Source organism: Kogia breviceps, chromosome 19 (assembly GCF_026419965.1).
Source record: "Kogia breviceps isolate mKogBre1 chromosome 19, mKogBre1 haplotype 1, whole genome shotgun sequence".
NCBI lineage: Eukaryota > Metazoa > Chordata > Mammalia > Artiodactyla > Physeteridae > Kogia > Kogia breviceps.
Window position 1 is genome coordinate 41,547,121 of NC_081328.1, and position 26,392 is coordinate 41,573,512.

A 26,392-nucleotide genomic window follows, 5' to 3' on the forward strand; every position below is an offset into this window, starting at 1 on the left:
ATCTTGCCGGTGTGTCAGTCTCCTCGCCTTCCGGTGCCCCACCTCGGGCCAGGTAGCGCTTAATCAAACAGCCTGGCGTCTAGACGCGCTCCCCAAAGCAAGACTCACCTTCTGATTGCTCTTCCCCGCGCGGGACGTTAGCCTGTGAAAACCGGGTCTCTGAGCTTATTATCCCTTCACGTCTGTGTTTAACGTTTTAAATCACCGTTGTAGGTTCTAGGACTTGCCTACATCTCGAAATTGCAAGAGGGCAGTTTTGTGTGGGGGGAGGGAGGGAAGGTGTCAGAGACACTGGGAATCTGAGGGAAGCTCTGCGGTCTCCGGGAGGAGGGCCCCCGCATGCACGCGCGCCCCAGCGCCCAGAGCCCGGCGGGAACGGGTTCGAACGTAGCTCTAGGCTCCACGCTCGGGCCCCGCCCGCACCCCTGCCGTGTGGGCCGCCAGGGTAGACCTCTGCCCACGGCTTTGAGACCCAGGGTGGCACGGAGGCGTTCTGCTCCGGGGCGCGCATCTTCCACGGACGCCGGGGACCGACTCCCCGGGGGGGCTGGCCCGCCCGGAGCGGAGGCGCGGGGGGCGCAGGGGTCAGCCGGCCGGAAGGCGCGAGGCTGCGACGGCGGGGTGCGGGGCGGCGGGGGATCGCGGTCCCCGGGCGGGGCGGGCGGCCCGGAGGGGCTTAGGCGGCTTGAAAAGGGGCCCGAGAGCCGCCCCCCACCGCGCGGCCCGGCCCCGCGCCCGCTGCGGCCGCCGAGCCATTCACACGCCCTCTGGCCATTCGGCGCTGCGCGGGGGCGGGGGGCGCCGCTTCAATGGGGATTTCGCGGGCCGGCGCCGGGGCCGGGGGCGCGGCCCGGCCGCGGGAGCCGCCCGTTGCTACGCGGTGGCGGCCGGCCCGGCGGCCCGGGCCCGGCGGCCGCATTATGCGGGTAATGCGGTGTGACACCGCGCGAACAAAGGCGGATTGAGCGGCCCAGCGGGCCCCGCCGGACGGGGACCAGCACAGCAGGGCTGTCAGCGCCGCTCCCAGGCTAATCCCCGCCCCGCCCCCGCCGCCCCCGCGTCCCCGGGGCTGGGAAACGAGCGCGGCCCGGGGCCGGGGCGCCGCCGCCGCCGCGAGAGGCCGCGGGCCGGCCGGAAGCGCGGCGCTCGCCCTCGGCGCCCCCGGCCCCCGGGTCGCTGAGGGGTGGGCAGCCGGGGCCGGGGTCGGAGCCGGGGCGCAGCGCCTCAGGCCTTGGCCGCCCCGTGTCGCAGTCGGCGCTGGCTGCGCGGGTCCACTGCCCAGGAGGGGACCGCTCCCACTCCCCGCCAGCCTGCTCGGGAAGGGGGACGCACCCTCCTCTGCAGGTGGCCCACGAGGGCCCCGGGGCCTCTGAAGAGACGGCAGTGGCCACGAGGGGTTACCAGGCTCCCTCGTCCGCCGAGCTGCCCTCAGCGCTCAGGACCAGAGCCACGGCCCAGGAAAGGAGGCATCCAGGCCAGCAGCCCGGCGTTTTGCAACCTGCCTGGCCTTGGGCAGGTCACCTCCCTGCTCTGGGTTCCTCAGCAGTAAGGAGAGAGATGGTTGGACTGCAGGTCTTTCAGGCCTTTGCCTCCCTAGTTGTCACTGTCTGTATCTGCTCAATGGGCCTGTGATAAGACTTTCTGCCTCATAGGGGAGGGGTGAGAGGATTAAATGGGATAAAGCACATGAAGGGCAGAATCTGGTGCAAACCGAGCACTCAAAGGTAGTTATCATTATAATGATGTCGGCGGGGTCGGGGGTGGGGGGGGCACCCTGAGAATCTCTTCTTTCTCTTTGCTGGACCCTGGGGCAGAAGCAGGGAAGTGCCCTGTGTCCCTCCATCCTCCCGGGAGGGGCTTGGCCTTCTCAGTCCAAAACCTTGGCTTTGTCTGGGTGGAGGACAGGAGAACGGAAGGGGTAAGCTGACACGCTGACCACGGCACTCCTGGTCAGGAACTCTGGTGGCAGAGGGGAGTTGTGCCCATTTTACAAAAAGGGTAACTGAGGCTCAGGAAAGGAAAGGGTCTGCCCACGTGCATCCAGGTGGGCAATGGGTGGACTTGGGTAGGTTTAGGCTGTAGGTTCCCAGGCCTCCCTCCCCACAGACCTCAGGCTGTCTCAGGAGTGGGAGGGCCCGGGCCTGTGCTGGGATTTCCAATTTGTGCAGGTGGAGGGCAGGGGGGCCTGGGGCCAGGACAGATCCAGGCCACCTTATCTCTTCAGCAATCTGCCAGAGTTGTCTTTCCCACCCCTGTTCTAACAGGCTCCACTCTGCCCGCTGTTAAAGCCCTGGGTTAATCAGTTAGCAGCTCTGGGCCTCAGTTTGTTCATCTGTAAACTGGGGACACCCACCAGGGGCTCGGCCAACCAAAGAGGAGAAGGCACTTCTTCTCCCTTGGGGCTGCCGAGCCCCTTTTCGCAGCTGGGGAAGTCAAGGCAGGGCAGCCGCGTCCCAGGGCCCGGCCTGAGCAGTGCCTCCCAACGCCTTCCCCACAGCCACCCGCGAATCGGCCTTCGTGCACGCCATCGCCTCGGCCGGCGTGGCCTTCGCCGTCACACGCTCCTGTGCGGAGGGCACCTCCACCATCTGTGGCTGCGACTCGCATCATAAAGGGCCGCCCGGCGAGGGCTGGAAGTGGGGCGGCTGCAGCGAGGACGCCGACTTCGGGGTGCTTGTGTCCCGGGAGTTCGCGGACGCACGTGAGAACAGGCCGGACGCGCGCTCAGCCATGAACAAGCACAACAATGAGGCTGGCCGCACGGTGAGCCCTGGCTGCCCTCAGCCCAGCCCCGCCCAGGACCCCTTCCCGACCTGTCCCTGCCCCTGCCCGCCCCTCCCTGTGGCCCTTGTGCATTCCCAGCTCCCCGCTCTCCTCTTTCCCCCTCCTTTCTCCTCAGCCCGCTCCCGTCCCTGTGCCCACCCCACCCGGGGGATGCGGCCGCCCGCGAGCGCAGGTACCCGCCAGCCCATCCGGTGCACTTCAGCTGCCTGTGTAGGGCTGTGAGACCCGTGGACCTGGCTTTGAATTCAGCCTCCGTCCTTTCCTGTGGTTGCTTGACCCAGGGAGCTAGTCACTTCAGCTCCCAGCCTGTTTCCCTATGTGTTACACGGGAACAACAATCCTTATTTCCTAGCGCTTTGAGAAGGGGATGTGATTTCTGCCACTGCTTGGGGTGTGAAGGGGAGGGAAACAACGGTCATCATTCTTTAGGTCTGAGCCTCGGTCCCCAGTCAGTTCTCAGCCTGGCACAGCGCAGGAATAGGGAAGGCTTCAGCGATGCGGGTGGGTGGGGCAGAGCGGGAGGGCCTGGGTGTGCTCCCAGGTGGGGTCAGTCTGGGGACCAGCTGCTACTCCTCTTCCCAGACCATCCTGGACCACATGCACCTCAAGTGCAAGTGCCACGGGCTGTCGGGCAGCTGCGAGGTCAAGACCTGCTGGTGGGCCCAGCCCGACTTCCGCGCCATCGGGGACTTCCTCAAGGACAAGTACGACAGCGCCTCGGAGATGGTGGTGGAGAAGCACCGGGAGTCCCGTGGCTGGGTGGAGACCCTCCGCGCCAAGTACGCGCTCTTCAAGCCGCCCACTGAGAGGGACCTGGTCTACTACGAGAACTCCCCCAACTTTTGCGAGCCCAACCCCGAGACGGGCTCCTTCGGCACCAGGGACCGGACTTGCAACGTCACCTCCCACGGCATCGATGGCTGCGACCTGCTCTGCTGCGGCCGCGGCCACAACACAAGGACGGAGAAGCGGAAGGAGAAATGCCACTGCATCTTCCACTGGTGCTGCTACGTGAGCTGCCAGGAGTGTATCCGCATCTACGATGTGCACACCTGCAAGTAGGGAGCCAGGTAGGGTGGCCCGGTGGGGAGGCTGGGGTGCCTTGGTGCAGGGCACTGGGTTTGCCTGTCTCCTCTTCTTGGCAACCCTGTTCCGTTTCTGAGCCGTCCAGGACACGTTTCCAAACCCAAGGAAGCCAGGGTTTCCCAAGCTTCAGTGGGAATGGTCCTGGGCAGTGTCTTGGTGGATTACACAAAGCACAGATAATAAGCAAGTGTGTGCGCACGAGGCTGCAATTGATTAAACTCGTGTACGAGTTAGTAAGTAAATTAGGAGCCAGGTCAGTTTTTCGCACAGCCACTAGCTGTCATTATTGAACATCTTTGGAGCCGGAGGAGGGACTGTGGGGCTGGAGGCTGGGACGCCTGACTTCTGGTCTTGACTGTGCTCCTAACTTCCTGTTCTTTCACTTTGGGCCTCAGGTGTCTTACTGTAAAGTGAGGGGGTTAAAAATACTTGAAATAGCAGGCCCAAAAGTCTCCTCTAACCCTGAGGCAGAGTCGTTTTGCATCCACCTTGAACTTAGAGGGCAGGTTTCTGTGCAAGCATAGCTCCTCCCACCCTCAAGGAGGTGGGTACCCCGGCAGATCTGAAGGTGGGGTGGGGCGCACTCTCACCGCGTTTGTGGCCGGTGATGGGGAGGAGGAAGGAGTCATGTTCAGAGTGATGGTGGCGAGTAATCAATGGACCAGAGGCCGGTGGATTAGGCTCCCGAGCTTCCCAGAGGGGGCCTGCGTGGGAGACACCGTTGCCCGGGCCTCGGGTCCACAGGTCCCCAGGACAGGTCAAGATTGGCGTGTGGTGGTCCTGGTCTTGGAGGGTCTCTTAAGGCCCAAGGGAGGGTTTCTCCCTTTTCTCTGCCCTGAGAAGGGGCCTAATCTACAGGGGTCCGAGCCCTGGTCCAGCTTCCACCACTCGCCCACCTTGTGACCCCAAACAAGACCATCTCCTCATCTGTCATCCTCCCCAGAGGTTCTGTGAGGAACAAAGTGAAGGACACTGGAGACAGTGCTTGATCTGTTGTGAAGGACTCGCCTCCCTGGGGCTGTGTCAGCGAGGGCACCCCACTGGGCGATGCGGTCCCACACAGGGCGGGACTGGGGGAGGGGTCGGACTTCTTTGCGGCATGGAGGGACCTCAGGTGCTGGGGAGAGCTCTGCTGGAGGGGTGGCTCAGCCAGTCTGGGAAGCCCCTCTGTGTAGCTCAAGTTCCGTCCTGGCAGGGACGGAGTCTGGGAAGAGAGCAGGAGGCACCACTTTTCTTGGTGTCTGAATAAAAGCAGCGTGGGGAGTGGAAAGAGGACAGAGGCGGTTCTACCTCCACCACTTCCCAGCTGGAAGCCCAGTTTCCTCATCTGTACGGCAGTGGTGATGATGTGGGCCTAGCAGAATTTTCCCGCGGTTCAAGCAAGCCAGCAGACGCGAATGCTCGTCTGAATGGGGCGCTAACAGAAAGTGGTAAATGCCATGAGAGCCAGGACATGAGGGCAGTCGTCCTGCAAGGAAACGGTGTCATCACTTGGGCAGTTTCATTTACGGCTTTTGAAAACGATGCAAGTCAGTGAATAAGAGAGAACGCCGCCGAGGCTCCCTGTGGCTTGTCAGGTGGAAGGAATGTTTGAAACCTGCAGTGCTTCCTTCCTCTGATGTCCACTCTGGCCAGAGGCAACAGTGTCCCCGCTGTCAAGCAGGACACGGCTCTGGCCATTCTGAGAGGAGGCTGGGGGGAAATCGGAGTTTCAGAACACTAGCCCTGGAGGGGGCACAGAGGGCCGTTTGTCTAGCCTGCCCATTGCACAGATAAGGACACTGAGCCCAGGGCTCTGCCTCCACAAAGGCCCCGTATGTGGGTCCTGCAGAGGCCACAGCCCAGGCCCCAGCAGTGGCTCTAGGGGGCTCCAGGGTGTGACAGCTCTCTTCCAGGACCTCCCCTCCCCTGCCCTCAGTGAGCAGCCGAGAAGCCATCTGCCAAGTGGGAAGGAGGTGCTGGGTTTGCCCTCAGTGTCCATAAAAATCCCCCGCCTGCGATCTGACACTGATCGTTAAGAAGAGTCAACACTCCCCATCAGCCTTCTGTTCCCCGTTTCTGAAACAGAATGGCATTGCCCCCAGTCTTCTGGAAAGTACTACGTGGATGTGGTTTCAACATGCCCCACCCGGGTAGATGGTGGCCCCCCGCGCCCTCATATACGGACCCTCTGGAGTCCTTGCTCTGGGACAAGTGGAGGAGTGTCCCCCAGTGTGGTGCCTTTCTGACACTCAGTTTGGCAAGTGATTTGGGGCAGGTTGTTTTGCCTCTCTGAGCCCCAGTTCCCTCACCTGTGGACTAGAGGCCATCCACACAAACAGCCCTGGCACAGGGTCCACGGAAGCAGCCGAAGATTCCAAGGCTGAGTGGAGCTGACCTCCAAGGGCGACTTTCCCCAGGCCTGCTGCTGGTCTGGAGCCACAGGCTGAGACCAGTTATCTTTCCTGTCCTTTCATCCACACCGACACTCTGCAGGCAAGATGAGAACTTTTGAGACAGGCTGGCAGGGACTTCAGAGAACAGAGCCTGCAGCCTTTCTCTTGGCTGCACTGTCTCCAGTGCAGGTGGGAGAGAGAAGGGCGCCCCAGAGCAGGACGTGTGCCCTCCACACGCTCGGGGAGGAGCCCCAGTCAAGATGCTTTATGCCACAGGAAGGCCAGAGTCCTGGGCCTTCCTTGTGGGGAAACCTCTTTCCATTGCTTGTAGATTTTGTCCAGCATCTCAGGTTAACCACTGATTTCCTGCCTTACGAGTTCCGGGTTTATTCCTTGTTATTCAGATTCTGTGAGCACAGTAAGCTGGAAAGGGCTCTGCATGAGAGTCAGGTGGCCTGGCTGACCCCAAGTCCTGGGTCTGTCACTAGCTTGCTGTGAGACTCTGGACGTGTCCTTTTAATCTTGCTGAGTCTGTTTCTCTCCTTGTAAAAGTCTACTGGCCAAGGAGTTGGGGGTCAATTGGGAACACCCGTCAGAGCCCTTTGGGGTTAAATCCTTTGTGACATGGAAATACAAATACAAATGAAGAAAATGTACACATCGGTGCTCCTAAGGAATTATTCATAACGCAATAGACTTTCTTCTGTTTGGACAGCTTGATACAGAAACACAGTGTACAGGAGTCTACGAAGTTGGGAATTGGGCCCTAGATCTGCAACGTTTCTCCCAGTCTCTATGCAAGACAGGTTCCTGTATCAGGCTAGTTACCTGCTACTGGGCTTCCTGTTGCCCAGGCCCCAGCTAGCGGGTGGAGAGGTAGGATGTGGATCCCAGCGTGTAGACGCTGAAGCTCTGCTGTTCTGTAGCTCGCACGCCTTTTCTCAGCGGTAGACCCCAGGTAGCGGAGGGAGCACGGAACAGCCACTGGAGTCTCCTGTTACCTCCGAGTTCAAGAGAAGTGCTGAGACACCCGATCAGCAGCCTCTGAGCTTTGCGCCCTGTGGGTGGTCTCTCTGGGAAAATAATCATGTTCCTAATTCTTCCTCTTTACTTTCCAAAGGGCACTGGTAACGGGTGAAGCGTGTGGCTGGGCAGATTCACCGAAGTCCTACGGGAAGCAGGACCCAGAGCCGGGCTCAGCCCTCAGCATCAGACAGCAAGGAATCCGGACTGTTGCCAGATGCACGTGTGGTAAATTACCTGGTTCCAACCCGCCCGCTGCCTGGGAGGCCTCCCTCCCTTCTCTCTCATCTTAAGTTTCTCACCCTACTCTGGATGGTGTGTGGTTTTTAAAGAAGGGGCTTTCTTTTTAGTTCTCTAGGGTCTGATAGGAACAGACCCGAGGCTTATCTTTGCACATGTTAAAGAAAATAAAAATGGAAAAAAAAAACCCCACAGAAAACCACTTCTACTCCAACAGAACAGGCTGGGCTCATGTGAGCGCTCTGCCTGGTGGTAAAGACATCAACGTGGGCAAGATTCTGTTTCCCAGCTGCTTCTTCTGGTGACATTCCAAGATGCCTGCGAGGTGAGAGTTAGGAAGTAGGACAAAGCCCTGCAGTCTCCTTTTCTCCGTCTACTCCCATTCAAATCTGATAGACTTTCACATTCTGATAAAAGCCATAGGTTTAGCTGGGATCAAGTGGTAGGGAGGCCCAAGGCAATCGTTAGAGTCAGGTTTTGAGTTTGAAGAACCGGGAGTTCCAGGCGGCCTGGTAAAGCTGTTTGAAGAGCAGCGGTATGTTCTTCTCAGTCCCATTTTCTCTGTAACCCTGTTCTGCACGAGAGGCTCTTGGGAACTGCAGTCAGATCTCAAAAATCTTTTTCTACCATTCTGCAGTCTCCACCATTAACGCAGTACTTTTTTTTTTTTTTTTTTTTTTTTTTTTCTGTAGTGAACGTTGTAAATAGGTTATGTGTGTGGGGCAAGCCTCCTCTAGCTCCAGTGGCTTCCTGAAGAAAGTGGTATCTTTAAAGGGGCCATTCTGTCCCTCCCTGCCCTGCTCACCTGCAGGTTCTCCACAAAAACAAACTCCAGGTCGAGCAGTTGGACTGTAGGTCACCTTAGTATAAATTAGACAAAAAGGGTCAGAGGGAGAGTAGCAATATATTCCTGAAGTTCCAATGTTGTGGCTAGTAGATGGGGAGGATACCGATGATTCCTTCGTTTCCTCTCCTATAAGGACACGTCGTCCTGCATCCTTGTCTTTCGTTGGCCTGCGTGAGGAAACAGAAATGCAGAGTTCCTTCACACAGGTCTTCCGGCCTCACCTGTATGCTGACAGCATCAATCCGGACACCAAGGATCAGCATTAGGTGTTCAAAGGGGGGCAAGCCGTCACTTGCTCCCTTGGGTAAAGCGTCTCACAGCTGAGTTCTCCTTGATCCACACGGGTCCTCTGGAGTGTCCTGGAGGAAGCGAGCACAGTGGAGGCAAACGGGTCTGATGGTGTGAGTCAGTGCAACAGCTCTGCCTTAGAGTCAGAAAGAAGAGGTGCAGCAGGGGCGCGGTACAGAACACAGTGATTTCTTCCTCCCCCCCCTTCTCTCTTTGCCTAACACTGACCTAAGGTACCGGGTCAAGCCATCTTCCTATGTGCTCAGGCAGGTTCGCCAAGACAATTGTCTAGAAGCCGTGCCTGCAACTCTTGAATCTGCTGGCGGTGAGCCCTGCTAAAAAGATACACATCCCATCCCCTCTAGAGAGTCTGAAATGCCCCTCCCCATCTCAGACTGAAGTTTTAAATCATGTCAACCAGATAATGCTTGCTTTATGTGAGAATTCTTTCAGCAGAATGGATACAAATTTTCAAAACAGTCTTTTCATATCTATGTATTCTATATTAAAAGTGATAAAGTCATGTTTCTGGGGCGTATTCAAGTAGCTGACAAGTAATTATTTAATAATAGTACATTGAGTGCATTGTAATTATTCTCGCCATAGTCAGGTAATAGTATCCAACAGAAATTTCCTACCAACCTGCTGTATCCAAAGTTTTGTAAAAAGTTGTAGAAGTTGTTGATCTTTTTGATTTTATATTCAAAAAGTCTCTTTTTATAAATATTATTTATTATACAATGTATATACCTTTGAGTTAACTAAGATTATATATTATATAAATATATATATATTTGGAGAAAATATATTTCATCATGCAGTTTTTTTCTGTTAAGTCATTAAAGAGAAGGTAAACAAACTTAAAACGGATACATTGTACAGTGTGTGGAGTTTCCAGATTAATGCTTAGGAGGTCAAGGATATGAGATTCTGAATGTGGTCACCTCCACTTTCACTCTGAAATTAGTGGCCCAAATTAAGGTAATTTCCTTTGTTTTCTAAGCAAGATCATCTGAGACGTCATGGACAGTAGGTCTGATCTACTAAAGGACTTTCTTACAGGCTTACTTTGTTCTAAATCAGCTTCTCACAAAGAATTTCCAGTCTTAGAAGTCAGCAATTTGGGCAGTAATTCATCTCATAGACCCCAGCACTTCCAATGCACAAATTAATGTCACAAACACTGAGATATGGCTCGAGGCCCACGGACCATGGGTCTTGGCCACCGACTTAATCCCTTTCTAACCCATGTTTTCAACTCCATTTATTGGGAAAATAGGATTCGCTTTACTGAAAATGAAACTTGAGTGGACATGGCTCTCCCCTGCTAGTTCCACTTGAGAGCTAAGCTTCGGAAAGGGTAGGTTGGCGGGAAAGAAGAAACGGTGTGCCCTGGGCTCTGGAACAGGTGTCGTTTGAAGGTTTAGATCCGTTTGGGCAGAACAGACACACTAGTGGGCATGCTCTTGGGAAGGCCGCTCTCTCCTGGGACTGAGGCCCCTAAAGGACTCACCTGAAGCTAACAGGTAACGCCTTTTCATCCATGAGATGCTGTAACTCAGTTTTATGACCACAGACAATCCTCTGGTCTTCAGACCTACCCATAAAATGCCACCTTCAGTTTATCTGGCACAGCAAAAATGCTTTCTCTTCCTTTTTCTTTCTCCTGATTTACCTTTAGTAGGAGTAAGTAAATTCATCTCACTTCACAGAAAAAACAACAGAAAAATAGAGGGGTCTCCCTTGTGCGTGTGGAGATGGGCTGCCTGTGCTCTAACCTTAGATTAGGGGTGGCTACTAGAAGTTCATGAACTTTCTTTTGCCCGTGACATGCCTGTCTTTAGTACCTGAAAAGCTTAAATCACAAAAATGGTGGTTTCGGCTGTGCAGTGAATCAGACGTGGAAAGGATACAGATCTCCCCGTCTCATGGGGCTGCTCATGTTTGTATTTCACTTTCACATGAAGCTAATACGCATCTACCCCAGTATTTTGGGCACTTATTTTTTTAACCTATAAAATAGCCAAATATTTAAATGGCCCCTGGTGTCACACTCACCAAGGCCACTGGTAATCCTTTCTATGATTAACTATATTCTATGATTTAAGAGAATACAGTTTATAGCAGTGCTTGAACATTTAGTTTCTCCATAAGCATGAATACTATTAAACATCTAAAAACGAGAGGAAGATCTGCCCCCCCCAAAAAAAAAATCCAAAAGAAAGAAAAGAGATAATATAATGGGAATCATTATTATCTTTCAAAGCAGTATTATTTTGTGACGAAAGAAGGGAAGGGAAGTGTGTGAGAGAGTCCAAGGATGAGAAGATGAGGTACAAATGAAGGCAAAGGAAGAAGCAAGGCTAGGGGAACGATGATGGCGAGATTATTCTAGGTGCGTCAGATGGTAGCGTCCAACGAGCCAACGGTGTATCCACGCTGGCCCCGGGGATGTGGACGTGCGCTAATGTGCGTGGCTCACCTACACGTACACACCAGTGAAGTTATTTCAGCAAGATTACGGCTGCTATAACGTCATCATTTCTCCTAGCTCAACAGAGGACTTTCTAGGAGGCAAAAATGATCTTACCATTAATCTTATACTCCCGAAATGGAGAGACAGAGTCAGCTGTGTGGAGACTGTGCGCTGGGAAAATTTCAAACCCGAGTCCCCCTTGCAAACTGTCTCGGCTCCTTGGGATTCTTGCCGATCGTAGGCGCCATCTCCTGCATCTTAATGTCACGGCGTCCACACCGCACACGCCCTCTGCGGGCCCAGCTCCAGGACCCAGTCTCTGCACTGCTTGCCAGCTGAAGAGAAACTTTGTATCATTTTGCAATAACTTCTGAAATCTACATGCTTTTTTGAACTCTCTGTACACACCTTTCCCAGTCACTTCTTTGAAGAGGCTTATGGATCAAGTTGCCAGGCAAGGAAAATGAAATCTTGCTTTTACCTTCTGTGTTTGGGCTGGGTCGGTTGTTTATAGCTGACTCAGTGCTTCAGCAAGTCTGTTTACCAGGATTTGATTATTAGACACTTAAATCTACTTCAAGACTTGTTGCTGAAACTTAGGGAGGCTGTTCACTGTAATTTTTAGGATATGAAAAAGCCTTAAAGTAAAACAAATTTCAGGTTTAACCATCATTATCCAGGTTTTCTGTGTTACATTAAAAAAAAAAAAAGGTGTTTCAGGGAACTTGTACAACTTTAGAAAGGATAAAAGAACCTCCTTTTCTGAGGTTTTAATTACACCTTCTGATAAAAAGTAGCCTGTTAACAGTTCATCCACAGAAGAAGAAATCTAAGGCAGCGGATAGTGGAGTCTCCTTTGCTTTATCACCAGGCCGTGCTGTAACCTCCAACTCTCGCTCTCTGCCCAGCATCGGCTTTGAAGAGTTCCGGGCTGGCTTTAAGACTACCTTGTCAAGGCTACGCAGGGACCAGGTGACCTCAGGGTCCTCCTCCCGGGAGGGTGTGGACAGCTCCCGGGGAGCTGACCGTGCTGTTGGAGAAGCCCTAAGGTTGACCTCTCCCCACAAGCCTTGCTGATTTTCTGGGTGGCTTTTAGTCCTAACCCGAGCCACCTCTAAGGATCAGGGTTTAGGCTAAAAGATCTCATAGCTCAGAAACATGAAAAATGGATGAAGGATACCAAAACGAGCCATGTGAAGAAATCTCACTGAGAGTGTTTGAGTCCCTTGGCCTGTACGTGTCATAGGAAGGAGTAATTCTACTTGAGAAACAATTTTCCCTTCCGGTTTTTATTACTAACCCGCTTATGGCTTTGGTACACTTCAGTTTTTTAGTAAAGGGAAATAAGTAAAAGAGGTATAAAGATTCTTGTTGTGCACTAACTTGATAAAATATGCTATCGATCTGAATTTCCTTTAAATTAACTATATTTTCTGAATGATTAAAATAATAGATTTTAAAATAAAAATCATCCTTCTCCTTACACTAGTTAAATCAAGGAGAGGCTTTTCTGATCCCTTTCTTCATACACTCATATCAGTTATGTATGCTGTTTTGTACAAAATATTGGTGTACAGAATGTTTTCAAGTTTATGTACTCTTTATTGCATTCCTTCATTTGCATTAAACAATATAATATTTATATTTTTTCAATATAGTTTTGGACAAAACACAAAGACATTAACTTTATCTAACAAGACACATAAGTTAATACAATGTATGCTGCTTTCATGGGAAGAGAAAAAAGAGGCAAGATCTAGAACAGATAAGGGAATCCAGGATATTGGCTACCAGCAATCACAGAATTTCACAATACAATCCACCTAAAAAAAAAAAAACAAAAAAAAACAGCCACAAAATAAGCTAGGGATGAAAACCCAAAAGAAAGTAGACGTGACATACAAGTCTACCAAAAATATACAGAGAGCAAGATCTGGAGATAATTTACCTTCTACCACGGGGACAGATGACATAGCTACACCCAAGTACCTTATGCGTGACAAGCCTTACAGGCGGTGTTAGGTACCTTCAGGTGGCTCCTGATCGTTTGTCCTAGAAGTTCAAGCAGCAACGGGGAGAGAGTGGCACGTTCCACAAGTCTCCTCACCAAACATGACGACCTGATTAAATTTCTTCAAACTCGGCTTACACCAACCACCGTTCTCCTTCTCTTTGGAAGAAGTGCGTAGTGGGGAAAGGAAATGTCTTCAGTGTATTGGAATGGATGTTAAAGCGCTGAGGGGAGACGACTAGAAAGTGGTTTATTTTTTTCTGGAAAATAGTGTTTTATTTAGATGCTAAGTAGTACAGATAATTTAAAGGAAGGATACATTCTAAGTCAGTCATTAAGCTAAGGAAAAAGGAAAAGTGGTGATACTAAATAAGCCTTTAATATTAAACTAAGGGACTGACCCATTTAGAGTTGGACACTAATGAGTGCGGAGAGGGTTGTAAGTTACTTTAATGAGGCCTTTCTGTTTAGGGGTGTGTGCTTTTTCCATACACACCTCTCACAAGCTGTTAACAACATCTACCAAGTGGTAATGATTAGCATATCTCTTGCCACAGAGCAAATTACTTATATTAAGGGGGTGTCACAGCCAACATGGTAATAATCTGACTTTCTGTTAAGAAAGATCTCCTGACTGCAACTTGGAAACATCTCTGAAAATGGCTGAGAACAGCATCTTAGAAATTCAAAGCCCTGTTTCTTTAGGCAAAGATAACGGGGCTTCCGGGAGAACCTTTAACCATATATCCAATTAATTACCTTTAGTGTTAGCACAAGGGAGTTACAAAATAACCCCTTCGAGCCTGTACCTCTCTTCACTGCTCCAGGTTTACATGTAGAAAGTCTTCCTTCTACTCCGCCAACTGCTGTTTTGCAACATCGTTGCGTTTATTGAGAGTTTTGGGGAAACGGTGGTGGTAGGGAGCTTAGAATGTGTAGTGTTCACAAGCACAGTATGTTTCCCACGTTTAAAGACTGAGCGAGAAGGAATCGGCTTGCACGGAAAGGTGAGCACTGCATTCTAAAGCAAATTTATACCTTCCACAAAACTTGAGTATCTCAATAAGCACAAGGAAGGGAGTTTCATTGCACTAATCATGCAGAGCGAGCACGAGTTGAAGGTAGGGAACATTTCACTTTGTCCAGTATCTTGAGTAACTCGAGTGAAGATCCCAGGCCACCTTCACCTTGGTCACTTTCCTTGGTCACTTTGTATCTGAAAATAGTTCATTTTCAAAGTCGAGAGGGCTACTGAAAAAGAAATATCCAAAACACAAAAAACAGATGACGGTCTGCAAAAAGCCGTTCATCACAAAATCACACTAAAAGCTTCTTAGTGGTTTTTCTACAATTTTCACTATGTATTTGCTATTAGATGAGCATTTCACGAAAGAAAATGGTTACGCTCCATGCAATTTAAAAGCAGGTTCCAATAAATATGTACCATCGAGCTTTTTCCTGCCTTGTGACAAGGAAGTTTTACAAAGCAGGACAGAGAGAGCAAACCAAAAGTACAACCCATTTCCTTGCTTGGTCTCCTAGACCTACAACACAGCCAAGAATTCTAATAAATGGAAACAAAGTTGTCCAAGAGAGGTTGAGAGTTCAAATTCACATGCACTGTACAGCAACTCTTAGAATAGGCACATGGGTTTAAAAGAGTGGGAAGTCTGGCTGGCGGTCTTAAGTGTCGCATGTACTTACGCTCCTTCTTCTCTTAAGAGGGCCAAGAATTTTCTCACGCGGTATTCAGGATCCATCTAAACACATCAGAAGAAATAAAGACGACGGGTTAGTGGTGCCTTCTAATAATGATGCACTTACTTCATGCCAAGAAAATGGTCGGGTTTATACTTCTTAGTGCTTTGCTGAGTCACAGAAATGTGTTACCTGCTCCTTGACCAGTATTCTGATACACAGCAAAGCAGACTGTCACTCAAGGGAAGTGAATGGGACTTCCCAGCATAGAGACTCGCCACGCACGCGGTTGCGAATGACCCAGCTGGTCATCCACAGGCACCTCAGCTGAGCACTCCCTCAGCTAGCACTGGGTGAGGAGGCAGCACTGAGAGGCACCAAGTGTGGGACCGGGGCTGCCCATTCATGGGGGTGCACATGGCATCCAATTCATAGGGTTCATCGAAGGCATCAAAGTGAGACCAAAACGGAAGAAACCAATTGGTTTTGATTAAGCAACTAAAAAATAGCTTATTAACTCTATATAATGGACACTTGAGCTTTTCTTAGCCTTGGTCTCTCTTGCATAGTTTCTTCTTTGCAATTCATGAAAAAAATTGTGCTGAAACTAAAAAAAAAAGAACAGTGGGGCTGATTCCTCTGACATGCTCTCTGGATAATCCGGGTCTCTTGTGACTGAGAACTGCATCGTGAGTCTAAAAAAAAGATGGGGGAGTTAGATCTGGCTCAGGTTTTAGGTTCAGGTTGTTATTATTAATTATCCCTACTCATTTTCATTTCATATTCATATTTCTACTAATTTGTTTAATTATATTTTATTCTCATTGGTCCACCAGAGAGGTGAAGTAATCTAAAAAATGATCATTAGAAACATCTTTAATGGGGCTTCCCTGGTGGCACAGTGGTTAAGAATCCACCTGCCAATGCAGGGGACATGGGTTCGAGCCCTGGTCCAGGAAGATCCCACATGCTGTGGAGCAATGAAGCCCGCGCGACACAAATACTGAGCCTGCGCCCTAAAGCCCACGTGCCACAACTACCGAGCCCGCGTGCCACAACTACTGAAGCCTGTGCGCCTAGAGCCCATGCTCCACAGAGAAGCCACCACAATGAGAAGCCTGCGCACTGCAACGAAGCGTAGCCCCCACGCGCCACAACTAGAGAAACCCTGCGTGCAGCAACGAAAACCCCAATGCAGCCAAAAATAAATTAAACAAACTTATAAAAATTTAATTCCTTAAGATGAATTTTTATTGTAAGAAACACAATACATTTTTATTGTAAGAAACACACCTAACTTGAAAAAAATGTTCCAGGGCAAGGAATCTGTTTCCCAAGAGGGAACTCCCTGCCCTCCAGGAATAGCTTTCAAATGCTCAGTGCAGCTGTGGGTAACTGTGCAATTGGATTCCCCCCTCCAACCACTTTTTTTTTGTTTTTTAAGATTTGTTCTCTTCTATCCCAGAAAAACATCTGAACAGAAGTTTCAAATGTATCAAAGTTAAGAGGTCAGACTACAAAGGACTAAGAAAAAGTGTGAATATTTAACAAGAGAAACATTTTTCCTCTTTGGGAATAGAATTACATATGAGTCAATTGTCAAGTTCTTTAAAAAAAAAAAAAAATGGAACTGGCTGGAGTTCCGCTGTAGTCAGTACTTGCAGGTCTTTGCCCATTAAATATATTTAATATGTGTGAGCAAGGACTTACTGACTTGCCTGTAGCTATGGAATTAAAAGTCAAGAGAAAGGGAGGAAAAAAGTAATCTAGATAAATGACTTTATTCCCTCAGGTGACATCCAGTCAGAGCAGGTCCTCAGCGCTGTGCAAGTTTTAACAGAATTGTGTATAGTGAACAGAGGTAACATGACTTATATTCTGCTAAACTACAGGCTCGGTCTCTCTAAGGCAGATCTAAAGAGAATTCACTCAGCTGCACCAAATCCATTTGATGTGAAGGGGTTCAAACCCAGAGGCCTATGAAGTGTCAGTCGCTGAAGATTAGGCCTGAGTGCCCCACTCTCACTTTCCACCCCACATACAGAGGAAGCATTAACTTGATCACTGACCGGTGGGCATCAAAGGAAGAGGAAGGGGTAGGGATCGGGGAGAAAAACCCACATAGTTTCTTCTATACAATTATTGAAAAAAAAATTGTGCTGAAACTTACAAAATGAAGAGTAGAGCTGACTATCTGACAAATTTATCTTTTCCAAGGAAAGAGCCAATGTACGCACCTTTACCAAGAATAATCCTAAGCAAAGTGATTTGTCTGTAACTTTAATTTACTGCTCAAAATGAAAAATAAATAAATTGGCTTTAAAATAGTCCAGCTGAAAGTTCAGTAAATTAAATTTTAGGTTTCTGAAAGCTACAATTTTATTTTAAAATAAATTTACCGGACTTCCCTGGTGGCGCAGTGGTTAAGAATCTGCCTGCCAATGCAGGGGACATGGGTTCGAGCCCCAGTCCAGGAAGATCCCACATGCCATGGAGCAACTAAGCCCGCGCGCCACAAATACTGAGCCTGCACTCTAGAGCCCGCGCGCCACAACTACTGAGCCTGCGTGCCACAGCTACTGAAGCCCACGTGCCTAGAGCCCGTGCTCCACAACAAGAGAAGCCACTGCAATGAGAAGCCCATGCGCCACAACAAATAGTCTCTGCTCGCCACAACTAGAGAAAGCCTGAGCATAGCAATGAAGACCCAATGCAGCCAAAAATAAATAAAAATAAAATAAATAAATTTATATTAAAAAAATTTACCAGCAAAGATTAAAAAGCATTTGCTTCGTGATTCCAATTTGTTATTGGTCCAAGAGCCTATTTCAGAAGTAAGTGAAACTTAAATTTCACCTCATCCACCCACAGCTCACACTGCTGGAAGAGCAGGCCTGAGCGAGCATAATAATACATGACTCTCAGAATGCAGCCAGTCTGTCCACCTAAGACCCGGGAGAGATTCATTCAACAGAAGTTTACTGAGTGCCCGCCTATGTGTCCAGTTCTGTTCCAGGGGCTGTGGATTTAGTAGTGAGTGAGAGCCAAGGTCCCTGAACTCACAAAGCTTGGAAGTGATACATTTATTATCTAACTAGTATGTCAGATAAGGACAAAAAGACACAGGATGTGCACACGGAGGGTTGGAGTTACAAAAAGAAGAAAGGGAAGTTGCCCGTAGATGTGAGAAAGTCCCAAAGAGGTTTCATCTGTTTTTGCCCAGGCAGTAGCCTGGGGCTTAGTTTTTCTATGTGATCCTGGACGCTTCAACCCTACAATAGTTTGCATAAAATTTCTAGGAGCCCTGCCAGGGGAGAATATACACAACCTAAGTCTAATCTGTACACTCAATTACCTTGTCCCTTGAAACTGTCTCGCAGTTTCTGGTGTCTGTGCGTCGCTGCCTGACCTCTGATGGACAACGCCATCCAACCCCCCGACTCCTTTAGATAACTGACTGTGACCCTGCATGACTCACTGACAACCGCTGGGACACTCAGGACCCTCACCTCTAAAATGAGGGGGCAGCAGAACAATTGTTCTTTTAAGTCCTTTCTAGTTCTAAGACCTAGTTGACTCCCTAAATTAAAACTTAAAGTAACTCTATATTCTTTTCTTCTATTTTTGAATTTTAAGAAGTAGGAAAGAAAAGTATCAATAAGTTACTGTTTGATCTCAGAAGCAGGCTACTAACACCAACCTGATTCTGGAAATAATATAAAAGAATTATAACTTAAAACCTCAGCGAGAGGGAATGATAAAAACTCTTGGGATATATCGTGAAGCTTCTATGTCTGAACCATACGGAGAAGGAAGCATCTTACCTGTAGGGACATCTCGATCAACATTAGTAACTTCTTGATTCCTATCCAGACCTTCTTCCCTTTGACTTGCTGTGCAATTGTGGTGCGTTCTTTATCCCTGAAGTTGCCCAACAGCTACAAAAACAATTTAAAAAAATGAAAGCACTTCTGTAAGTGCATCAACAACATTAGTTAATTGCCACATTTACCCTTAAAAGAACAGTGATAAGAACTACCTAACTGGTTCAAGCTGACAGAATTCTCTCATATTTTAAAATACAACCTGACTTTCCTGAAATCCATTAGCTGCAATCATGAAAATGAAAACTTGTATCCTAAACTCTGTTTTCTTACGGACCTTGATTATAATTTAGAGATATATTTGCTGGGGGAAAAATAGCTCCAATCCATAATATATATCAGTTAAAATTTTTAACATTCCTTTCTAGGAATAATCTATATGTGTCAAAGCAGACTAAATTTAATTCTCTTACTCAACCCCAGCACAAAAACCGCTCAAACAGTAAGCTGGAAACATTTATCATATAGTTTCTATTTTGTTGGAAGTATGCCCCAATTGTATGGGTCTTGAGGATTTTAAGAAGCCTTCCTGACTCTCACTGCTGAACAAGTCACTAGATAATATTTTCTAACACCTCATCAAGTCATTTGTGCACACTGATATTAATCAAAAGTTTAATACAGGATATATATATTTTTTAAATTAAAGACTATGTCATCCTCAAAAAAAAGTCAGAAAACATTTCCACATTATGAACTTGTTAATAAAGGGGTTGCTTTTACTTCTATAGCTTTTTTCAAGTTTCTAAGGCTTTAACCATTGCTCCAATTTATTAAATGCAAGTAAATGGGCTGAAAGCTACTATGAATAACTGAATTTTCTATTTATGGATTACTCTACTCCCTCCCCCCATTCCAAGTTTCTGGTCCATGTAATCTATATGCATTAGTCATGCTGGGCATAAAGTAATTCATTCCTGGCAGTTTGTATGCTGCTTCCACCAAGGAATGAGGAATTACTTCACTCTCACTTATATTTCTCTCTTCTTCCTCTAATTCCTGAAAATGACTGCAGGTGTAGCCCAGGTTCCGTGTTCTAGGTTAACACAGAAACTAAACACCAGGTGCGATGTCTGGGGCACCCTCAGCATTAATCCCAGCCTCAACTCCTTTCTTTGAACGGTGTGCCGTCCACTGGCTCATTCTCACCTCCAAAGCCTCTAGCAGCTGCTCTCCTGTGGCAATGCTGGGCACGTGGATGGTGGTGCTGAAGGCGTTAAGCATTTCCATCTCCTGAAGGACATCTTTGCGGCTCGTGGTCCCAATGATAAGAAGCTTGCGGCCCTGATCATAGGGAGAAAATGTGTTAAAACACATAGGAAAGAACTGATTAGGAAACTAGAGTAAGCCTCAACAATATCCATTTATTTAATCGCAGAAATGCAAATGATGAGGCAAAAGAGAAGGAAAAAAATTCAGAACTGTCCTCTTGAAAATCCTCTTTTTTTGGGCCGTGCTACACGGCATGTGGGATCTTAGTTCCTGCCTGCAGTGGAGGCGCGGAGTCTTAACCACTAGACCGCCAAGGAAGTCCCTTGAAAATCTTTAAAAAATGTATCAACAACATGATTCAGAAAAAGCAACACTTTCTTTAGCACGTGGTTCAGAAAGAGGCAACTGCTCTTTCTCCTTATCCATATCAATAACATCATGGATCAGTAAATCAGGAAGATACACAAACCAAATAGAAAGATACCTTAGTATATGTTTGTAATTCATTTTTCACAGCCAACATAGTATCAATATATGTATGGTTGGGAAAAAAATGAAATGAATGAATGGAAACCCCATGCCACCCACTTAGCAAGGCTTTATTACGGTTTTTAGGAGAGGTAGGATAATAACAATAGCTTACATTTATGCAGCAGTTAACTGTGAAAGGCATGGTGTTAAATGCTTTACATAATTGCCTCATTTAATATCTTTAATTTCTTTTTAATTTTTAACCCCAAAATATACAAGGAATGTTTAAAAACTACAGCAGGCTTAGGCCACCATTCCTGATTCCCTCTCTCCAGAAGCAACCATTTTCTACTCTCTTAGTTTTTCTTCTTGTATTTACTTCCTTATCTTTAAATAACAATGGTACACTATTATTTTTAGATTTTTCTTTTCAGCTTTACATATCATTTCCTGAATTCCTATTATGGAAGAGGGAGAGTTAATATTAATTTTGCACAGCCCCCCACCCCAATATGTCCTTTTCTCATCCTTCCAATTATTTCACAGTCTTTGGTTAAATCTATATTCAGTATTTATTATGATTATATAAATATGATTTAGAGCTAAGCCATGTAGTGTATTATTAAATTTCCTTTCTTGGGCAACATTTTGTTTTTATTAGAGTTAATAATTGCCATTCCCCCCGCCCCCCCTTTGCTTAGTTTATCAAGTACTTACCACAAGTTCATCCCAAACAAATACTGCCACGGATATCATACCAATATGTTCAAACATGTTAGGGAATTTTAAAGTTTTGGGTGTTTTTTCTCAAAGACATTCCCTTCCTGGAGTCCTCTGTTCTCAAAGTTCAATCTGAACTGACTGTTCTCTAGGCCTGCTGCACAGCTGTAGCCCTAGAACTTTCCTCTCTCCTCTGTTAGATCCCATCTCCTCACCTTCCTTTGTTTTTTCATTTATTCTCTCTTTCCCACGGTACATATACTTCAAAAGCTTCCTGAGAAAGGGTGTATGGGAGGTAAAAATGTTAAGACCTGGAAATGCCTTTATTCCACCCTTAATACTGTACACTTTATAGTTTGGCTAGGTATAGAGAACAAGGTTAGAAACAACTTTCCCCGCAGAATTTTCAAGGCATTGTTCTATTGTCTTTTAATTTTCACTGTTGCTGACTAGAAGACTGATGCCATTCTAATTTTGACTCATTCTTTCTAACTTTTAAAAATAAATATAATTTTAAAAGAATCTTTTCTTTATCCATATGTTCTATAAGTTATGAACCTTGAGATAAAAGATAAGTCACTCTTTCTTGTTTACTGAATGTTTCTTTTTTTAAAAAATTACATCCTATTATATTTCATGGATACTACCTTATTTTAGATCTCCGTGAATACTACACATTTTAAAAAATGTTTTCTTCTTTTCTCTGCTTTGTCTCCTCTGAGTTCCTTTTTCTTTTCTTTCTTTTTTTTTTCTTATTTGTTCATTGGTGGTTTTCTTCAAGTGTCTGGTGATTGTTGGATTCCTATTCATATTTAAGAGTTAAACTAGTGACTGGAAGCTCTGAGTCTGAGAGCTTCATGATAGGATCATAAGACTTGGCTGATTACTGGGCATCCCTCAAAGGTCAGGATGTGTACATTTTCCCCGGAGAATCTTCCAGTCTCCTTCCTGAGGGTTATAGAGACTAGTTCCCAACATACTACATGGGAGTCAATGGGGGAAGGAGTCTGGGTACCTCACCACTCAATATGGAGACTTCCATTTACTCCTATTTGCAGTATGGCACCTCTTTAGATCAATCTCTCATTCAGTGTCCATTATAATCCTAAGAATTAAGTATCAACATTATCTCTGTTCTACTGATGAAGCTACTGAGTCTTATAGATTTAACTAATTTGTTCAAGGTCTAATAACTAATAAATGATGGAGCCAGGAATGGAAACCAGATCCAGAATCTGAAATTGTATACTGCCTTTCTTCACGAAGGAAAACACGTTTTAAAAATGTTTACTCGGAAAATGGAAGAGGGATGGATTTTAAACTATGTCACTAGATGTATGATACATACTCCTTCCACAGATAAGCCTTTAATACAATTAAACCTTTCACAGATCTTAGAAACTCAGGGCATTAAAATAAATGAGAAAATTAAAAAATTATGTGAAAATTAAATTAAATGTAGGAAAAGATTTTAAGAAATTGAAGACCAGATGCCAAAACAATTTCAATTGGGGTTTTGTAAATATTAAACCACTATTGCTAATAAGGTGTGCTAGCCTTTCCCAGTCTTACTGATGGCTTTTGTCCATCTGCTGTGCCAAGAATGGATGATGCACCAACATAAACACAGGCCTACCAGAGAAACGAGGTTGAGGCTTTCTGGTATAATTAGTAATTGGCATATCAAATGCCTGTGCAAAGACTGTGAGAGAGAAGTATACCTCTGAAGTATACACATTAAAGGGTAATCATTGTTATTATTCAAGAAACCAACTAGCTAAAAATCAAACACACTGTCAACAGACCTTTACCAAGCTCCTGGATGAATATGGAATAGATCTTGTATACACAGAGAGACAGATACAAAACAGATCATTATAATACAATATGGAAAGGTAGAGGTATTGCACATAGGATGTCATGGTAGAGGGAAGAAACATGTGGCAGAGAAACATCATCTTTTTCTCTGGAGGAGACCATATCTGAACTGAGTCTTAAGGAGTGAGTGGGGTGATTAGGAGACGAAGGGGAAGGACATCCAAGCCAGAAGGAGCAGAGATAGATAAATCCAGGGCTTCCCTGGTGGCGCCGTGGTTGAGAGTCCACCTGCCGATGCAGGGGACACGGGTTCGTGCCCCGGTCCGGGAAGATCCCACGTGCCGCGAAGCGGCTGGGCCCGTGAGCCATGGCCACTGAGCCTGCGCGTCTGGAGCCTGTGCTCCGCAAAGGGAGAGGCCACAGCAGTGAGAGGCCCGCGTAACGCAAAAAAAAAAAAAAAAGCAGTAGATAAATCCAAAGGCAAAATAACAAAAACTGGGGTGTTGGGGTAATTACGAACACATAAAGACATATAAGTTTCTACTATGTAACAGAAAAGTGGTGCTTTTACACTCGAACTATTTTTCAACTATTTTAAACTTCTGTTTGCAAACTTAGGAACATATCCTTGAACGCTCATAGATAGATGCCAAAAGCCACATAGGCTGGTATACCTTCATTACGATTAAAGATAACTGTTACTTTGCTTTTTTCCTTAGGTTTTTAATGTTCCATAGTCCATAATTCAAAGCCCCTCATCTCGCCCCTCTCTTACAGAGGACAACACTGGCCCTGGAAGAATGGCTTCTTACCCATTCCAGAAGGCTGGAATTGCCATTTTCCTAGTGAAACTGTCTTACCTTACCAGTGACTATGCTCTTCAGAGTGTTAAGGCTGGGAAATGCAGAGCAACTTATAATGGAGATGTTAATTTATGTTCTGCTTTTCTTCTTGTTTAACAAGACTGCAAACACTGCAGAGAGGTCACGACCCAGGGGAGCTCCGGCCCTGACTTGCTAGCATCATCTTTAAGAAAACACTGACAAACATTACCAAATAATTAAAGTGTGCTGGGTCATTCTGTATATTAATTAGTGGTAACACTCATGAGGACGCTTTACCATGAAAAACCAGCTCTGGATATATTAATATCATAGATCACATTGGAGAACATTTTGGAGAAAAAGTTGCCAGCAGCATGAAATGAGAAGGCCAGCTTTAAAAATAAAAGTAGAGCTCAACCCAGAAAGAGAAATCCAACTACTAGTGGCTACTAGTCCGAGTCTATAACGCCAAAACATGCCCCTTGATGGAAAGAAAAAAAGCTGAGCGACAACTTAACTTGGAAAAAATTGCTCCCAGCATACTCTTCACTGAGATTTTCTAGTCCTGATGCAATAAAGAAAAGACTTAAATAAAACGACTATCTGCCAATCGGATTATGATAAACATTGTTCCAAGGTTAAATAAGTATTAGTTAACTAATTCTTAGTACCATAAGAAGCAACTCAGGTGAAAACATTACCATGAAAAAGGCAGGGCTCAGTCAGGTGTTGATCCTTCAGAAAAACCACTTCTTTACATGATGAAGAATGAACCAAGTACTAAGCAGTATCTAAGCCTTTTGCCACACAAAGGACTAACCAGATAATCCACACCCTTTCATAGGTCCTGCCCATTGATTGGCCCCAATAAACTGATTTGCAACAAAAGTTCATGTGGAAGAAAGCTTTTTTTCCCCTCCCTTAAATAAAAATGCCACCAATATAATACTGCAGTGAAATGGAAGGGCTGATTTTAACCTGCTAACAAAAGTAAAGTCAGTTATGCAGTAAAGAAAGGCCAATTATTTCCATATCATTCAATGCTGAGCAAGGGCAATACACCCTTGGTAAGAAGAATGAACTGTGAACAACTGGAAACCCTGAAATGGATTAAGAAGTGAGTGTGGCGGGGGGCCTTAAACTTTATTTCCTGGTTGTTAGAATCTGAGGCTTTTGTAAACAAAAGTGAAATTTTTCAGAATTCAGAATTTATAAGCCCAGTAAGTTAAAGATAAAATAGATTAGTTGATCAGACCATTAACATGAATTGACTCTGTTCAGGTATTTATGGACTTTATGAGATTCAGTTTGTGCCTCTGAAGTGAGTACAATCTGGCTGCGGAGACCAAGTAAATATTCAGGGGCCACTGCCAAATAACACACCAGCAAACACAAATGAATAATGGCTGAGGGGACACAGCTTATGGGCACAGCTTCACTGGCATGGGGTCATCTGGGAAGATTCCTACAGTATCACAGAGACACTGATGAAGAGGAGGCCCTGGCGGAGAAGGGACGGGTCTCCCATGCTCCTAATTCCCATGTGGGTGGTGGAGGCAGCTGAGCCAGAGCCCTCAGGGCTGAAAATGAAGTCTTTTTAGAGAGATGGGGGGTAGGCAGCCAATAAAAGGAAGACTCAGAATGCCAAACTAAGAAAGGAGATTTAGTATAAAAAGCAACAGGAAACTAAAGAAGGTGCTGGAGGAGGAAGAACTGTGAGGACGAGAAAGATGATCCCAGGAGCTTCATGCCAGGCAGTCCGGCAGCCTGTGCGGGGGCTGCTGCGGGAAAGACGGCTCTGGGAAGGGGTCTCCGAGTGAGTGCGCCCAGGAAGGGTCGGCGCCTCGTCATCAGTGATGCACACGCATGCCTTCCATTTCAACGCAAGCCCAGGGTGGGCAGAAAGCAAGGGAGGAGAGGCAAGTCCCCCGATGGACAGGTGGCTCGGTGCCATACAAAAAGCACAGGCTCCACCATTCATAGCTGGGTGACTTGGGCTAGGTTACTGAACTTCTCAGCACCTGTTTCTTCCGCAACCATAAAAACGGGATTAAAAATCCTACCTACTTGTCAGAGTAGAACATGAGGTAAGAATGCGTGGGGGAGGGAGGCCTTTGCCATCACTGTCAGAGGAGGCAGGAATGAAAGGAAGTGAGAGCTTGAACGATGGTCTTGAGAGGAATCTGAAAAACTGTCCTCTGCCTGGGATGTCAGGAATCTATGACATCGGGTCGGGTGGGCGAGCGGTGAGGCACCTGAGAATTCCTCTCTTCCCAACAATGGACGGCACTGGCCGCAAATGATGCCAAGAGGGTGCATTCTCCCAGAGGGCCAAGATTCACTCTGCATTAGGGGGAGATGAGCGCGCCGATCTTCAGCTTAACGACGGTTAGTCAAGGCCCAGACGAGGCCTGAAGCTAAAGATCAAACGCCCTCAGAAGCAGCCGTGACAGCAGGTTGAGAGTGAGGGGCCTCGGTGAGAGGCAGGGACTCTGAGGAAGAAATCAGCTCAGGGCGGAGGATGTGAAGCTTTTCTGGTAAGAGGTGCTTCAGTCTGTCACTTACACTAGCTTCATTCTTGAAATGGGAGTAATGTCTGATACTTGAACTTAGTTTGTTATTATTCAGTGCAGAT

At 47.1% G+C, this 26,392-nt stretch overlaps 2 protein-coding genes across 3 annotated transcripts in view; one reads left to right on the forward strand and one right to left on the reverse strand.

Moving 5' to 3' along the window:
• WNT3 (Wnt family member 3) overlaps positions 1 to 7,440 on the forward strand; it is a 48,197-nt gene extending 40,757 nt beyond the window's left edge. The window contains exons 3-5 of the mRNA XM_059048772.2: positions 2,498 to 2,763; positions 3,367 to 3,854; positions 7,366 to 7,440. Coding sequence (XP_058904755.1) covers positions 2,498 to 2,763; positions 3,367 to 3,846 — 746 coding nt within the window. The 3' untranslated portion in view covers positions 3,847 to 3,854; positions 7,366 to 7,440. The remainder of the gene's footprint in view (positions 1 to 2,497; positions 2,764 to 3,366; positions 3,855 to 7,365) is intronic.
• A 6,557-nt stretch (positions 7,441 to 13,997) lies between these two features.
• The window catches only part of NSF (N-ethylmaleimide sensitive factor, vesicle fusing ATPase), a 156,918-nt gene continuing 144,523 nt past the window's right edge, over positions 13,998 to 26,392 (reverse strand). For both annotated transcript variants that reach the window (XM_059048767.2, XM_067020629.1), the window contains exons 18-21: positions 19,862 to 19,996; positions 18,653 to 18,766; positions 14,835 to 14,890; positions 13,998 to 14,381 (exon numbers count right to left, since the gene is read on the reverse strand). In XM_059048767.2, coding sequence (XP_058904750.1) covers positions 14,336 to 14,381; positions 14,835 to 14,890; positions 18,653 to 18,766; positions 19,862 to 19,996 — 351 coding nt within the window. In that variant the 3' untranslated portion in view covers positions 13,998 to 14,335. The remainder of the gene's footprint in view (positions 14,382 to 14,834; positions 14,891 to 18,652; positions 18,767 to 19,861; positions 19,997 to 26,392) is intronic.